We start from the raw sequence: 15,276 nt of genomic DNA on the forward strand, positions 1-15,276 counted from the left end.
CCTGTCTTGGTTCATGACAGTCACACGCAAGGCAGTTGTGTTGGAATTTATCTACACGTACTGTGCACATCCTCCCTAATTTCTCACTAAGATACATGAAAGAAAACCAAGAACCACCATGAAATGACATGAATGGAACTTGAGGGCATTAGGCTAAGTGAAATAAGTCAGAGACAGAAAACGAAAAATACCATATGATCTCACTTATATGGGGAATCTAAAAAAAAAAAAAAAAAAAAAAAAAAAAAAGAATTACCAGCCAGGATGTCAGCCTCATCCATAAACTGGGTACTGAAGAGAATGACTCTATCAGATTTCCTCTCTTTTAGAAGGTTCCATACGCGGTGCCTTGACAAAGGATCTGATCCGGCAGTTGGCTCGTCCAATAGTAAAACCTGCACCATAGAGAAATGTAAATCATTTTCCCCTTTCAGGCAACATTTTTAAAAAAAAGAATAGACGTGTAAATGTATTTGGGAGAAATACCTTAGTCCGTAATTTTCCATTTGAACAGTTCTCTGGCATTTACCATTTGCAAATTCAGTCCAATTGAATACAATAGTTCCAGACTCCTCAATCTCATTCACCAGTAGTTTTGGCCCCACTTACCTGAGGGTTTCCTAAAATGGCAATCCCAAAAGTTAGTTTCCTTTTTTGTCCACCACTTAAATTTTGAGCAAGAATGTCTTGAATGTTTTCCATCTCCAAGTCCCTTAAAACTTGTTGTACCTAATGAGAGAGAAAGAAAGAAAGAAAGAAGAGTAAGAAAGAAGGAAGGAAGGAAGAAAGGAAAGAAAGAAAGAAAGAAGGAAAGAAAGAAAGAAAGAAGGAAAGAAAGAAAGAAAGAAAGAAAGAAAAGGAAAGAAAGAAAGAAAAAGAAGGAAGGAAAGAAAGAAAGAAGAAAGAAAGAAAAGAAAGAAAGAAAGAAAGAAAGAGAAGGAAGGAAGGAAAGAAAGAAAGAAGGAAAGAAAGAAGGAAAGGAGGAAGGAAGGAAAGAAAGAAGGAAAGGAGGAAGGAAGGAAAGAAAGAAAAGAAAGAGAAAGAAAGAAGGAAGGAAGGAAAGAATGAAAGAAAGAAAGAGAAAAAGAAAGAAGGAAAGAAAAAAAGGATGTTTAGTTTAAAACCCAACATTTTGTTTTAAAAACACTATTGGGGTGCCTGGGTGGCTCAGTTGGTTAAGTGTCTGACTTCAGCTCAGGTCATGATCTCACGGTTCTGAGCCCGAGCCCCACGTCAGGCTCAGTGCTGACAGTTCGGAGCCTGGAGCCTGCTTCGGATTCTGTGTCTCCCTCTCTCTCCCCGACCCCTGCTCGTGTTCTGTCTCTCTCTCTCTTTCTCTCTCTCTCTCTCTCTCAAAAATAAATAAAAATTAAAACAAAACAGCAGCAAAAAAAAAAAAACAAAAAACCCAAAACAAAAAAAAACCACTATCGTTTTGCTGTTCGTTGCTAAGGGCCTTTTGCCATTTACATGATGAACTGTGTAGAAATAGCACGTATACATCTAGAGTTTTCTAGATAAACAATTTCATGTTCATGGCTGTGTGATATCGAATATGTCCCTCTACCTCTTGTTCCACTTCATGTGGTTGAATCCCTTTTATTTTGGCAAAAAGCCTGAGATTTTCTCTCACAGTGAGGAAGCCAAATTGTACGTTGGTTTGTGGACAGACTCCAGTGAGCTTGCTGATGGTTTCTGAGTCCGCCATTTCCGAAAGGCTGTGATTATAGATGGTGACTGAACCTAGAAGTAGAAAGGTTGACGGTTAGTGTGAGGATAACACTTGACGGTTAGCATCAGGACAACACGTTCATTTAAGATATTTTAAAGTGAAAAACAAGTGGAAAACAATCACTAGAATCTTCTATTTATTTTTGGGGGGTGGGGGTGGAGGGAGAAAGAATCCGAAGCCGTCTCCACGCTCAGCACAGAGCCTGATGACATCATGGGGCTCCATGTCATGGCTCTGGGATCATGACCTGAGCCGAAATCAAGAGTCGGATGCTTAACTGACGGAGCCACCCAGGCGCCCCTCACTAGAGTCTTATATGCAGATTTCCCTATAAGGACTACCCTGTTGACTAAAAATGTAACGCTCAAGATTCACTTAAACCAGTCGGAATGCCAATTAGTAAATATAAAGCTTTTCATCTTGAAATATTTACACCACAAAGATTTTCCTAATAAATAGGGCCTACATTTATTAAAAGAATAACTTGAAAAAACCTGTAAAACTTTTCTCTTAAGTACCCGAGTGTGACTAGTAGTTAATGAAACTACGAACTATTGAAATGAACCAGCACAACGAATTAGCTAATGAAATGCACAGTTCATTCGTTTGCCCACGTTCTTGCCCATAATTGTGTCTCACCTGACGTTGGGGACGACAGTCCACTGAGCATATTCAACAGGGTCGTTTTCCCGGCTCCACTGTGACCAAGGAGGGCAGTGATCTGGCCTTCGTATATGTCAAATACCAGACCTGGCATTATTACAAAAACAACAAAAAAAATCCCACTCAGAGCTACATATTAACCTTACATTCTCCAAAATTTTTATAATTTCTTATAGCATGTGCATACTTGGCTAGCAGTATTCAAAATAAAATTCACCCCCAAATTCTTCCCTTTAAAATGGCATCTCCTGGGGCACCTGGGTGGCTCAGTCGGTTAAGCATCTGACTTCAGCTCAGGTCATGGTCTCGTGGTTCATGAGTTCGAGCCCCACGTCGGGCTCTGTGCTGACAGCTCAGAGCCTGGCGCCTGCTTTGGATTCTGTGTCTCCCTCTTTCCCTGCCCCTCCCCAGCTCGTGCTCTCTCTGTCTCTGTCTCAAAAAATAAATAAGAAACAATAAAAATAAAATAAAACGCTATCTCCTATGATACACATTTTACAGCTGTAGCATTGTCATGGTGTATTATTACGTGATTAATGATTTTTTGGAGAAGAGCACTTTTCTCATTAAAAATGGGCTGACAATAAAGATCATTTAGGGGTGCCTGGATGGCTCAGTTGGTTAAGCGGCTGACTCTTGACTTTGGCTCAGGTCTTCATCTCATGGTCATGGGTTCAAGCCCCACATCAGGCTCTGTGCTTATAGTGCAGAGCCTGCTTCAGATCCTCTGTCTCCCTCTTTCTGCCCTTCCCCTACTCGGACTCTGTCTCTCTCAAAAATAAATAAGTGTTCAAAAAATTGAAAAAAAATAAAGATCATATACTAGGACTAGGGAGGGGATGAGTTGAAAGTAAAGAGTATCATGACACAGTCATACATCTTTCAAACCCCTAAGGTATCTATGGCACACCTTGACTTTCTAAAACTGTTATATATTTTTTTAAATGTTTATTGACTTATTTTGGAGAGACAGAGACAGGGTACAAGCAGGGGAGGGGCAGAAAGAGAGGGGGAGACCCAGAATCCGAAGCAGGCTCCAGGCTCTGAGCTGTCAGCACAGAGCCCGACGCGGGGCTCGAACTCACAAACCGCGAGATCGTGACCTGAGCTGAAGTCGGACGCTTCACTGACCGAGCCACCCAGGCGCCCCTCAAATTGTTATACGGTTCCTTGCTTGGAAGGAAACATGATGTGTTGCAATGGAGGAGAGTAGCAGTATTTTGCATCTCCATGAAGACAATGCAACAGTGAGGCGTGGTCACCAGATCAAACAGCCTTGTCAAATATGAGGTTAGTGTCTTACCTTTCAAGGCCTCTACTTTTTCGTGGTTTCCTTTTCTATATTCTTTTTTAAGATTTCTTATTCTGGAAAAAAGAGGAGAATGTCTTAAGGACATTGTAGAAGTAAGTAGATAGAGGATTGAGAAATCAAGTCTTTGGGGCTGTGAGAAAATCTGGGGGCTCTTTCCCTCACACAGGCCCAGGTGGCCGGAAAGGATTTACTGAGGAGACACCAGCAAATGGCACGGTGAGCAAATTTTGGGCAGAGACCCGGGGAATTGAGGGATTTCTAGTTGTTTGGAGATACAGTAACCAGCATTGAATAAAACACGGGCATCATCTCAGAAGGGAGGACGTTCATGCTGTGAGTACCCTAACTTGGGTTTTCTTCCCATGTCTCTGGATGCCTGACTCCCCTTTCCTGCATCATCTGCCTCTTCCTTTTCATCTTCTTAATCAGGAAGCAAGGAGGGGAGACACCAAGTGTGTCAGAGAAAAAGGAGATAAGCATAACAAGGGACACGGATGACAGTGTCTGTTATAAGGCGAGGAAGCACAGAAAGAGAACAGCGCAACGAAGAGAAAAAAAAAAGCAAAAAGAAACATGGAAACATGAAGGTTATTTATTCACTGATATTTGTCGTGCTGCATAAGATAGCAGTAAATGTAAATGGTGACAACGTTGCTTTTGACAAGGAGTGTGGCCTTTTGTAAGTACAGCAGCCCGGATGCATGCATGGTGGACCCAAAGAGGCCCTTGGGAAAATCCGTCACATCTGTGTTTTTCCTCCTAGGTCTCTGTTCCCTGACCTGTTTTCCATGTGCACTTTCACGTAATGTGTTTATTACCTGATGGCTTCTTTTCCATGCAATTCTGGAGACACTGGCTCAAACGAGTCATTAGGTGGTGAAGAGTCTGAATCTGTTTCGTTCTCAAGGGCCACATGATCAGCCCTCTGGTGTAGAAACCAAAAAGAGGATTTCAGGAAAAACCAAGGAGAACGTCGATGTCCGTATTCACCTGCGCGAACAGGAGGCAATTGCATATCGGATCAGTCACCGCTTTAAGGATGAGTTGCCGTGGGACAGCTTATCAAGGCCGCTGCTTTGGGAAGCATTTAGACACCCTGAAACCCAGTATCAAGCACTAGCTTTTCCATCTTGCTCTGATACAAGCACTAAGAGTATAATTATCCTTAATTTCTTATAAGCGTCTCTTTTTATTTTTATTTTGGTTTTATTTGAGAGAGAGAGCGAGCGAGCGCATGAGTAGGGCAGAGGCGCAGGGGGAGAGAGAAAATTGAGGTAATTTTAAACAGGCTCCATGCTGAGCACAGAGCCCCACATAGAGATCGATCTCGCAAACTAGGAGATCATGACCTGAGCTGAAATCAGGAGTCGGAGGCTTAACCGACTGAGCCACCCAGGCATCCCACGAATCTCTCTTTTTAGAAAAAAAATCTAAAGCGTTGTGGTAGAACAAGATCTTAGAAAGCAATTCTCTAAACAAAGCGCGGAATACCTCTGGGCTCATTTTAGAAATTTTGAAAGCGATGCTGGATAATTGGTATCCGACATGTGGTAGAGAGATATTTTAAAGAAACGCACTGAGTGAAATTGCATTGAATTACAATTATGTTACTACTTACTGGGCAAAATTTTGTCAAAATACAATGTCAAGGCCAAATAGAGAAGAGCATCAAAAAGCAGCATGAATAGAGTCGCTATTATTAGGTACGGGTTGTCTGAAGAATCCAAATGGACGTTAGAATTCACGTCATAGTCCAAATGTATAAGCTGGAAAAAAGATACACCCATTGAATTTTAAAAGGGGAAATAGAGTATTAAGAGTTATTTTTGTCTTGTTTCTGCTAAACACTGGGATTGAAAAGATAAGCATAGTTCCTATCTTTACAGAGCTCTAATTTATTGAAAGACATAGCAATGGAACCATCTAGCTAAAAAGCGATTTGGGAAGTCAGTGGAAGGAGGTACTGAAGGCTTAGAGATCCATGAGCAGAAGTAGGCAAGTCCTCTGAGAAGTAAAAACTCAAAGGAGAGGCTGGCTGCCTATAGAATTCCTTCGGGTGTAGGATGTGGACAAAGGAGGCGTTCTAGACAGGGGACGCTGTCTGAAAATAGAAACACGGAGGAGCGAAAGGCACTCCGGTAGTTGGGCAGAAGACAGAAGAAAGTTTTTCTTATTATCGTGAGATACACGTAGCATTTTACGGTTATGACGTCACACCTGGAATCAGATTTGCTGAGAAGAGGTTCAGTTTCGTACACATCAGGCCAATTAGAAATAAAAATTTATTTCTACTGAATTCCTGGTTGTCAAATACTTGCGATAATATTAAAGGTCATGTTTCCTGAGCATTAAGTCAGTTAAATGTTCACTGGGACAGCCCATGAAAAGTACAAGCTGGACCACATCCATAATACAGAATCAGTCTATATTTAGTGACTTAAAACCAAGCCACTTATGCCGAGAGAGAAAAATAAAACCTGTCCCATTTCTTAGATGTATCTGGAAGTGGATGGAAATTTTGATGCTTAGAACACGTAGCATGAATTCCTCAGAGAGAATTGTTTTAATGTTTGTAAAAAACAAAAAAAAATGAAATAGCTACATTAACTCTTACCTGGGCCATCCCAACAGTGAAAGCGAAAGGGCTAAGAAGACATAAGGTCCATTCCAAAAATGCAGGAAGATCTCTGTACAATGCAGTGAATCCCAGACTTCCCCAAAAGACAGTGAGGAGAAAGACAACCAAACCCGTAAGGAAAGGTTTCTTTATCAACACGCTCATCAGGAAAGCTAAAGTTATCTGAGAGGAGAGAAAAAGTTCAGGTAGTATGTAATTCTCTGAGAATCATCACCAGCATAATAAAAAAAAATTCATAATACAAAAGTATGTGATATGCATTCCTCCTCCCCGCCTCCCCCCGCCTCCCCAGACACTGTCCCATGCAAAGATTCAAATACCGTGAACAGAAACAAGTGTGATCAGAAGCAGAGGGAAATGACTCTCTCAAAGAGAAGGAGAGGGAGAGAGAGAGAGAGAGAGAGAGAGAGAGAGAGAGAGAGAGATTAAATTCACCAACTCACCAAAGACAGGCCATAGAGGAGAAAGAGAGTGAAGATCACCACGAAGCCAGTTTGGACGACGACTTGGGCGGATGTCACAATAAGAGCCATCAAAGTGGCCACGATAAAGTTGAAGCCACCATACATCAACCCCCAGCAGAGCCTAGCACAGAAACTAAGCATCAGTTCAGAGGGCTGGTACTTTATCACTTTATTTATTCATGTACTCTGCAGATGATTTGGGAAGCTTACCATAAATCAAGAGTTAAGGGAATACAACAGCTAGTAGAGTAGAAAACTTCTCTGTCCCCAAAGGTCATAGGCGACCGGGGAAGGTAGACAATGAACAAGTAAACAGGTAAAATGGGTAGCTAATTGCAAAAGAAGAAAGAGACAGACTGGGTGATATAATGAGGTTAATTGGGAGACGTTTTCTGGGAAGACATCCATGATGATGTATAGTTTCTGGACTTCTTCTTTCAGTAAAATATAAAGCCCGTGGACAAAAAAGCAGGTGATGAAGCGGGTTTCAGCAAACTTTTCCCCTGAAGAGCCAAGTAGTAAATCTCTTAGGCTTTTCAGACCATACAGTCTCTTAGAGCTACTCAGGTCTGCTTTTGCAGGTCCGAAACAGCACAGACAACGTGCATACAATGTGTAGACGCTGACATCTGAATTTCGTAGGAACTTTTGTGTACCATAAAATATTTTTGTTCTTTTGATTTTTTAAGGCATTTTCGTAGACACCATTCCTAGCTTGCAGACGGTACATAAAGGGGCCATGGTTTGTTAACCCTTGATATGGATGACTAGATACAGAATAGATATAGATACAGATAGTCACACATGCATAGGACATAGATAGATGCAAAAACATAGATGGATATGAAAATACATTTTTCTTGCAATCAACGGCAAAGTAACAGGAAGAAAATTCTTTATAGGGGGAGAGAACCAGCTTTCTAATCATACAGATGTGGGCTCAGGGTTTCTCTGTTACCCCTGTTCATTGTATCTATATGATCCTGAGAGGTAGCTATTTATTTTTTTTAAGTTTTTTTTCAACGTTTATTTATTTTTTGGGACAGAGAGAGACAGAGCATGAACGGGGGAGGGGCAGAGAGAGAGGGAGACACAGAATCGGAAACAGGCTCCAGGCTCCGAGCTGTCAGCCCAGAGCCTGACGTGGGGCTCGAACTCACGGACCGCGAGATCGTGACCTGGCTGAAGTCGGACGCTTAACTGACTGCGCCACCCAGGCGCCCTGAGAGGTAGCTATTTAATCTCACTTAACTTCCTCACTGTCTGTTGAAAAGTAATAACAGAATTAAGGGAAGTGTTGTACGTTATGTGGTTAATGTGGTAACTGGTTCATAACGAGTCCACAATGACCACTTGGTTTTCTTCAAAGTTTAAAATGCCATCATGTTTTTGAGAAGTCTTGCCTAATTGTAATGATTCCCTTTGCTCAATCACTCTATTCATCTGAAATTCTTCATCTCTCCATGTCCTACAAACTTCTAAATATCATTTGTGTGCGGTATTAATAGAATGTCACAGCCTTTTCCTATGGGGGAAAAGTCCTGATTTTTTTTTACCCCCTTCCTAATTGGATTTATTTGGTTTCTCTCTTCTTTTTAGCATATTGTTTGCTTTTCTCTGTCTGTAGATTTCTATTTTTTAAAAATTTTTTAATGTGTATTTTTGAAAGAGAGAGACAGAGGATGAGTGGGGGAGGGGCAGAGAGAGAGAGAGAGAGAGAGAGAGAGAGAGAGACATAGGATCTGAAACAGGCTCCAAGGTCTGAGCTGTCAGCACAGAGCCCGACGTGGGGCTCGAACTCACGGACCACGAGATCATGACCCAAGCCGAAGTCGTATGCTTAACCAACTGAGCCGCCCAGGTGCCCCTATTCTTTTTTTTAGGTTTATTTATAATTTTGAGAGAGACAGAGACAGAGTGAGTAGGGGAGGGGCAGAGGGAGAGTGAGAGAACCCCAAGCAGGCTCTGTGCCACCAGCATAGAGTCTAATGTGGGACTTAAACCCACGAAGCTGTGAGATCGTGACCTGAGCTGAAACCAAGAGTGGGACGCTTAACCCACTGAGCCTCCCAGGTGCCCCTTCTATTCTTTTAAAAACACAGTGAGCAAAGTTTCCTTCAGTATTGAGTTACACAATTTTCGTACAAAAAGAGAGACACCAGACAAAACTCCCATTCTAGACCAAACCAGCAATCCATTTTCTCCACTTTTGTATTCACTTAAACATTTCTGGAGGAAATAAATAAATAGAATTGGTATCAATTGGCAGCATTAAAACATGGGGTCTTCAGTTAAGAAATGGGCAGAAGACATGAATAGACACTTTTCCAGAGAACAGACACATGAAAAGACGCTCAACATCACTCATCCCCAGGAAGGTACAAGTCAACACCACGATGAGATACCACCTGACACTGGGCAGAGTGGCTAAAATTAACAACACAAGAAACAACGGGTTTTGGTGAGGGTCTGGAGAAAGGGGAACACTTTTGCACCGTTGGTGGGAATGCACTCTGCAACACAGTACGGGAGTTCCTCAAAAAATTGAAAATAGAACTAATCCACAACCCAGCAATTGCACTACTCGGTATTTATCCAAAGGATACAAAAATACTGATTTGAAGGGGCACGTACTTGTAAAAGCATTATCAACAATAGCCAAATTACGGGAAGAGCCCAAATGTCCATCGACTGATGAATGGATAAAGAAGATGTGGTGTGTGTGTGTGTGTGTGTGTGTGTGTGTGTATATATATATATATATATGAATATACATATATAGGAATATTACTCAGTGGTCAAAAAGAATGAAATTTTGCCATTTGCAACAACATGGATGGAACTAGATTGTATTATGCAAAGTGAAATAAGTCAGTCAGAGAAAGACAAATATCATATGATTTTACCCATATGTAGACTTTGAGAAACAAAACAGATGAACATAGGGGAAGGTAAGGAAACATAAAATAAGATAAAAGGAGAGAGGGAGGCGAATCATAACAGACTTGTAAATACAGAGAACAAACTGAGGGTTGCTGGAGGGGTGTTGGGTCGGGGGATGGGCAAAATGGGTGATGGGAATTCAGGAGGACGCTTGGGATGAGCCCTGGGTGTTATGTGTAAGGGATGAATCACTGAATTCTACTCTGGAAAGCAATGCTATACTATATGTTAACTAACGTGAATTTAAATAAAAAAAAAGAAATCTTTCCATTTGCAATGATGCGGATAGAGCTAGAATGTATTATGCTAAGCAAAATAAGTCAATCAGAGAAAGACAAATACCATATGATTTCACTCATGTGCGGAATATAAGACACAAAACAGATGAACATATGGGAAAGAGGGGGAAAGAGGGAAGGAAACAAACCACAAGAGACTCTTAACAATAGAGAACAAACTAAGGGTTGACAGAGGGAGGTGGGTGGGGGATGGGCTAGATGGGAGATGGGCATTAAGTAGGGCACTTGTTGGATGAGCCCTGGGGGTTACACGTAAGTGATGAATCACTGAATTCCACTCCTGAAACTCATATTGCACATACAATATTGCATATTGTATGTTAACTAAAATTTAAATTAAAAAAAAAGAAAAAATATGCGGGATTTTCTTACTCAACTGAATAGTGCCTAACATTCTTTTAAAGACTACATGGCATATGTCTAGATCTATTCTGTATATTCTACAAATCTTGTTTACTATTGAGAATAACATCAGTGTGCAAAAAAAGCAAATTCAAACCATGACTTTTTTCAGTCCAGAACTCATGCTTTTACTATTCTGTATCTCAAATACACCCCTTGGCTAAACTCGTTAAAAATTTGTTGTTGTTAACTGGGGATTCACTCCTTGGTTTCTTCACTTACATCTACTGCCCTCTCAGACTGTGATCCTTCCCAAATTTCTATCGAGTGCCACCTAATATTCAGTTGACTTTTTGTTAAGCTCAATGCAAAGCACTTCAAATACATTCTCTTCTGTAATCCTCACAGCCAACGGAAATAGATGCTATGACCAATATTTCACAGAAAAGAACACTGAGGTTTAAAGAGATTAAGTAGCTTGCTCGGGGAGGTAACGCTCAGAAGGAGAAGACCCGTGATTTCCTGCCACCCAGGCCTCGGTTCTAACTTCCTCCACTCAGAAATCTCTGTGCTTAAAGAGCTTAATGGGCTTGTTCATTCAGTGTCATCAGAGTGTTGGTTCATTCAACGCATGGGCGATATCAACCACCCCATCTAATGAGACCTCTGAAATGTATATTTCATCAAACATTAGAAACCTCAAGTTCTCACACATTTGGGTTCACTCACGTATGGCAACTAGGGACTGAGAGCCATCATTTCTATTGCACAGTGACCCGGGTATCAGCAGACATCTATGGAATCAGGCTTTCTTAATTCAAAGAAGTAGGAAAAGTTGCATTTACCAAACTTGCTTGAATCTATTCCATTCATTTATAATGCACTGCTTTCTGCAAGAATCAAGTTTAAATAGGATACTTCATAGGGAGTCCAATTGGCTAGCTTGCTGTGTTTATTTAGGTCGCGTGATAGATTGCACTTCACTTACCATGTAACTTACCAGAATGCGGACTCTCGAAGGCCCATCATTGTCATCAATGACTTAATGTATTGCCTTTCTTGTGTAACATTGACTGATACATAGTAAATGAAGGCAGAAAAAGAAATAATGCAGAAGAAAATGAAAAAATCAGTCGCAACTCCTGCTTGGGCAACAAAAGGTAGTATCTTCATATTTATACCAGTAATTGACATCAGCTCTTCCATCACTGAGCGATTTGTCGTGATCTAAGGGAAGGTATCAGTGAACAAATTGTTATCATCAAGCTAATCATCACCTCGCACGTTGTCTCTCAGTTATAAGAAACGATGTGCATTCCACGTTTAAATATCCATGCTCATTCGTGATCTGGCCCCTTGTAGTTCCTGGAACTCTCCAAGTTTTGTCCTGACTCCTTAGAGCATGTCTATTTACCATCTTTAAGGGACACAATTCTACTCTTGCTCAAAGTCACCACTGAAATGTCACCTCTGTCAGTCATCTCCGCTGACATTTCTCATCAGAGTATCTCCTGCTTCATTGTTTGCCTTGCACAGCATTTATAATTCCATCATTGATAGAACCTAATCTCTTATGACGACTCCATATCCATATTTCTATCCCCTCACTATCCAGCATCCCTGGAGAAAAGTGCCTGTATTGTCCTTATTTCCTGATCCTCAGGGCTTAGTGTCATGGCTTAAATACAGCAGTTGTCCAGTGCATTGTGCCAAATAAATTAAGTGGATAAATTCAATGATAAGATAGGACAACCCAATACAGCACTGTGCATCAAAAGTTAACTTACAGCGCGATTAGCCTTCTTTAACTTAATACTCACTTCAATGATAGCAGCATTAATGGCGGCCTGAAAAGCTACAAAGCCTTTCTCCCAGAACATTGAACCTTCACATGTGGTTTTTCCTTCCGTTACTTGACAGTGAGCTTTGGTGAAAGAAGAACACCACCATTTACAATGTCATTCTCTCAATTAGCCAAGAATGTTTTGTTGAGTTTTGCTCTTCTGTTTGCTTGTGCTAAGAAAGCGCTGATTTTTTTTTTTTTTTTAAACATTTGGTATTCACTGAACAAGAATCTCTCTTTCAGGTTATATTTAGCAGTAACATAGGAATAATAATAGCAAATATAATTTCTTAATAAAACAATATACCTAGAAACATAGGCTTTATTTAATAAGAATGAACCTTGGGGTGTCTCAGTGGCTCAGTCGGTTAAGCATCCAACTAGGGCTCAGGTCATGATCTCACAGTTTGTGGGTTTGAGCCCCGTGTCGGGCTCTGTGTTGACGACTCAGAGCCTGGAGCCTGCTTGGGATTCTGTGACTTCCTCCTTCTTTGCCCCTCCCCCACTCATGCTCTGTCTCTCTCTTCTCTCACAAATAAATAAACGTTAAAAAAAATTTTTTAAAAAAGGATGAATCTTGGGGCGCCTCAGCAGCTCAGTCGGTGAAGCAGCCAACTCTTGATTTTGGATCAGGTCATGATCTCACGGTTTGTAGTTCGTACTGATAGTGTGGAGCCTGCTTAGGATTCTCTCTCTCTCTCTCTCTCTCTCTCTCTCTCTCTCTCTCTCCTTCTCTCTCTACCCTTCCCACACGATCTCTCTCTCTCAAAATAAATAAATAAACTTTAACAATAATAATGGGAAGAAGGAATCTCATTTATGTTCAGAAATGAAAAGTACATGCTGGGTACAGAGTTCAGCTATCACATGCGACCTCTAGTGACTAATGACGTAATAGCAAAAAAAAAAAAAAATTTCTAGTAGGAAAGTTACCTGAATGGTCTCTGTGTTCCTTCATCTTGGGGATTCTACTTCCCCAGAAAAATTTTAAATGGTATGAGAAGGTATCATTAAAGATGACTCTCACTGCATCTATTGAGTAGTTTAAATCCAATTCTTCCATGCTGTTCTCATCCGGCCACCCCGTGATTGTTCTTCCTGTCATATGAAAGAAAGAGTCTTATGAAAGAAGGAGATAGCTAATAAGTAAGAAGATTTCTATGTGGTCCAAAGACAGCATGCCATATTCAGTTATGCTTAAGTTATTTTAGGTGAAAATTCTTTATTCACTAAAGGCTGTGCTGGTCCTAAATAAGACAGTTGTACTGGGGGTGGGGGTCTAAAATCTAGGTAAAATCAGACGTATGTGGCAATCACTTTTATCACAAATAGATCACGCTTTCCCTGCAAAAAAACTTTTAAAACAATGGCTTAAAACACAATGAATTTGGAACAGTAGCACTACGACTCATACATACACAGATTTATCCAAAGTGGAAATACATGCTATAATTATAATATATAATTTCGTTTGACAATGGTGCCCCTGTGGCCAAACTTCCAAAAAGAGCGTAAAGTTGTTAAACTTGGAGAATGTTTTCTCAGGATAATTTGTTTATTCCAAAGATATAATGTAAATTAATGACTGTTACTGACCAAACCCAGGCCACTTAAACCACGCAATTTCCTGCAATCTGGCAGCTGCATCCAGAAACTTATCAGACTCAGGTCCAGTACTTTCGTCAAGGCTATAAGTGGTGTGTATTCTTTCTTCAGAGTGTCATGATTTCTGAATATCTGGCTGGTTTTGTTGTTGTTGTTGTTGTTTACTTGAGATATTAGCAGCCATGGGCGCTCAGTGCCTAGATCCAATAATTCAATGGCACTTTCAAAATGGTGATATTATATTCCCATCGTATGTTTTTTACTAGTGGAAAATGTTTATGGAACAGTACTTTCCATCATCTGTTTGATTATCCAATAATACACTTCATATAGAATAAATGCTGGTATTTTCCCTTTATACACAGATTTTCATAATAGGAACTGATTTTGAAGAATCCTCCCAAAGCAACATTTTTTCCTTTTAATACGTTACGAAAGCCTGGATTTCATGTATACATTGGATGTGATTCAACTCATTGCGTTTATTATTCCTGTTGGAGCTCAGAGTATGCCGGGTTTGACCAGGGGGCGTCTCTTCCAGTTGACTACTGAGCCTTTCTGACAGAGCCTTTTCTTCCTCGTAGGCTTCTATCTGGGGTGACAATATTCTTCACCCTGTAAATATCCCATCCAAGACCTCTGCATCTCCTTTCTGCCAGAGCTGGGACTCCTGGGCTACCAGGACACGGAGGTGAGAGAAAGAGACTATTCCATAAGTACTTATTTGGTATATCCCACTTTCCATATATAACGGCTTCAGAATATATATATTTTTTATGTATTTGAAGAGATTTAAAAACCATGTGCTGTCCCACATTTCCAGAATCTTCTCACTAATATCCATTTGAATAACACTGGACTGTCTCGTTTTGATACGGACTCTAATGAGGATAAAAGTTAATCCCAACATAAAGGGGTGTGTTTGGCAAAGACCTGCAGGAGAACATACCTTTCATGAATGGGGCCGAAGCCACTTTGTTCATGATCTCCTGGGTTGTTTTGGATTCGGGTGCGAACGCAATCACATAATTAGAATCGTTAAAATGATCTACACGTCCCAGATCCATTGCAGGCAATTGAGGAAAGTCATTAACTTGATGTAAATCGGAGGAAAGTCGGTATGCAAACAATACTAGAAGAAATGAGAAAAACCATTCCTACACAGCAATGAGAGAAAAATAAAGCAAATCAATAGCTGTTCAACCACAGATAAGTCATCCACGAACAACTTAAAACACTTAATTTTCTGTGTAGCTTTGACCAGTTTTCTCTCCGAGTTTCCAAGTGTTTCAATATTCTTTTGTCTTTTACTCTGCATATTTTGAAATATGCGCATCCATGCATCAAGACAGAGTTATGGCATCAGGTCCCAATTATCACTGAGAATCTACATTTAATCACACTTTCATGTGAGTGTTAGAGGCTGGATTGCTTC

General features: G+C 40.6%; 1 protein-coding gene across 5 annotated transcripts in view; it reads right to left on the reverse strand.

Annotated features, from left to right (window-relative positions):
* ABCA9 (ATP binding cassette subfamily A member 9) overlaps positions 1-15,276 on the reverse strand; it is a 62,972-nt gene that overhangs the window by 40,334 nt on the left and 7,362 nt on the right. For 3 of the 5 annotated variants that reach the window (XM_040452216.1, XM_040452212.1, XM_040452213.1), the window contains 13 exons: positions 14,791-14,998; positions 13,170-13,334; positions 12,214-12,317; positions 11,394-11,620; positions 6,789-6,930; positions 6,322-6,507; positions 5,326-5,473; positions 4,526-4,697; positions 3,699-3,760; positions 2,372-2,482; positions 1,568-1,743; positions 610-729; positions 257-395 (listed from right to left, as the gene is read on the reverse strand). In XM_040452216.1, coding sequence (XP_040308150.1) covers positions 257-395; positions 610-729; positions 1,568-1,743; positions 2,372-2,482; positions 3,699-3,760; positions 4,526-4,697; positions 5,326-5,473; positions 6,322-6,507; positions 6,789-6,930; positions 11,394-11,620; positions 12,214-12,317; positions 13,170-13,334; positions 14,791-14,908 — 1,870 coding nt within the window. In that variant the 5' untranslated portion in view covers positions 14,909-14,998. The remainder of the gene's footprint in view (positions 1-256; positions 396-609; positions 730-1,567; positions 1,744-2,371; positions 2,483-3,698; positions 3,761-4,525; positions 4,698-5,325; positions 5,474-6,321; positions 6,508-6,788; positions 6,931-11,393; positions 11,621-12,213; positions 12,318-13,169; positions 13,335-14,790; positions 14,999-15,276) is intronic. The other 2 variants (XM_040452214.1, XM_040452215.1) reach the window with 1 other exon arrangement.

Source organism: Herpailurus yagouaroundi, unplaced genomic scaffold (genome assembly GCF_014898765.1).
Source record: "Herpailurus yagouaroundi ecotype Mexico unplaced genomic scaffold, PumYag 206, whole genome shotgun sequence".
Classification (NCBI taxonomy): domain Eukaryota; kingdom Metazoa; phylum Chordata; class Mammalia; order Carnivora; family Felidae; genus Herpailurus; species Herpailurus yagouaroundi.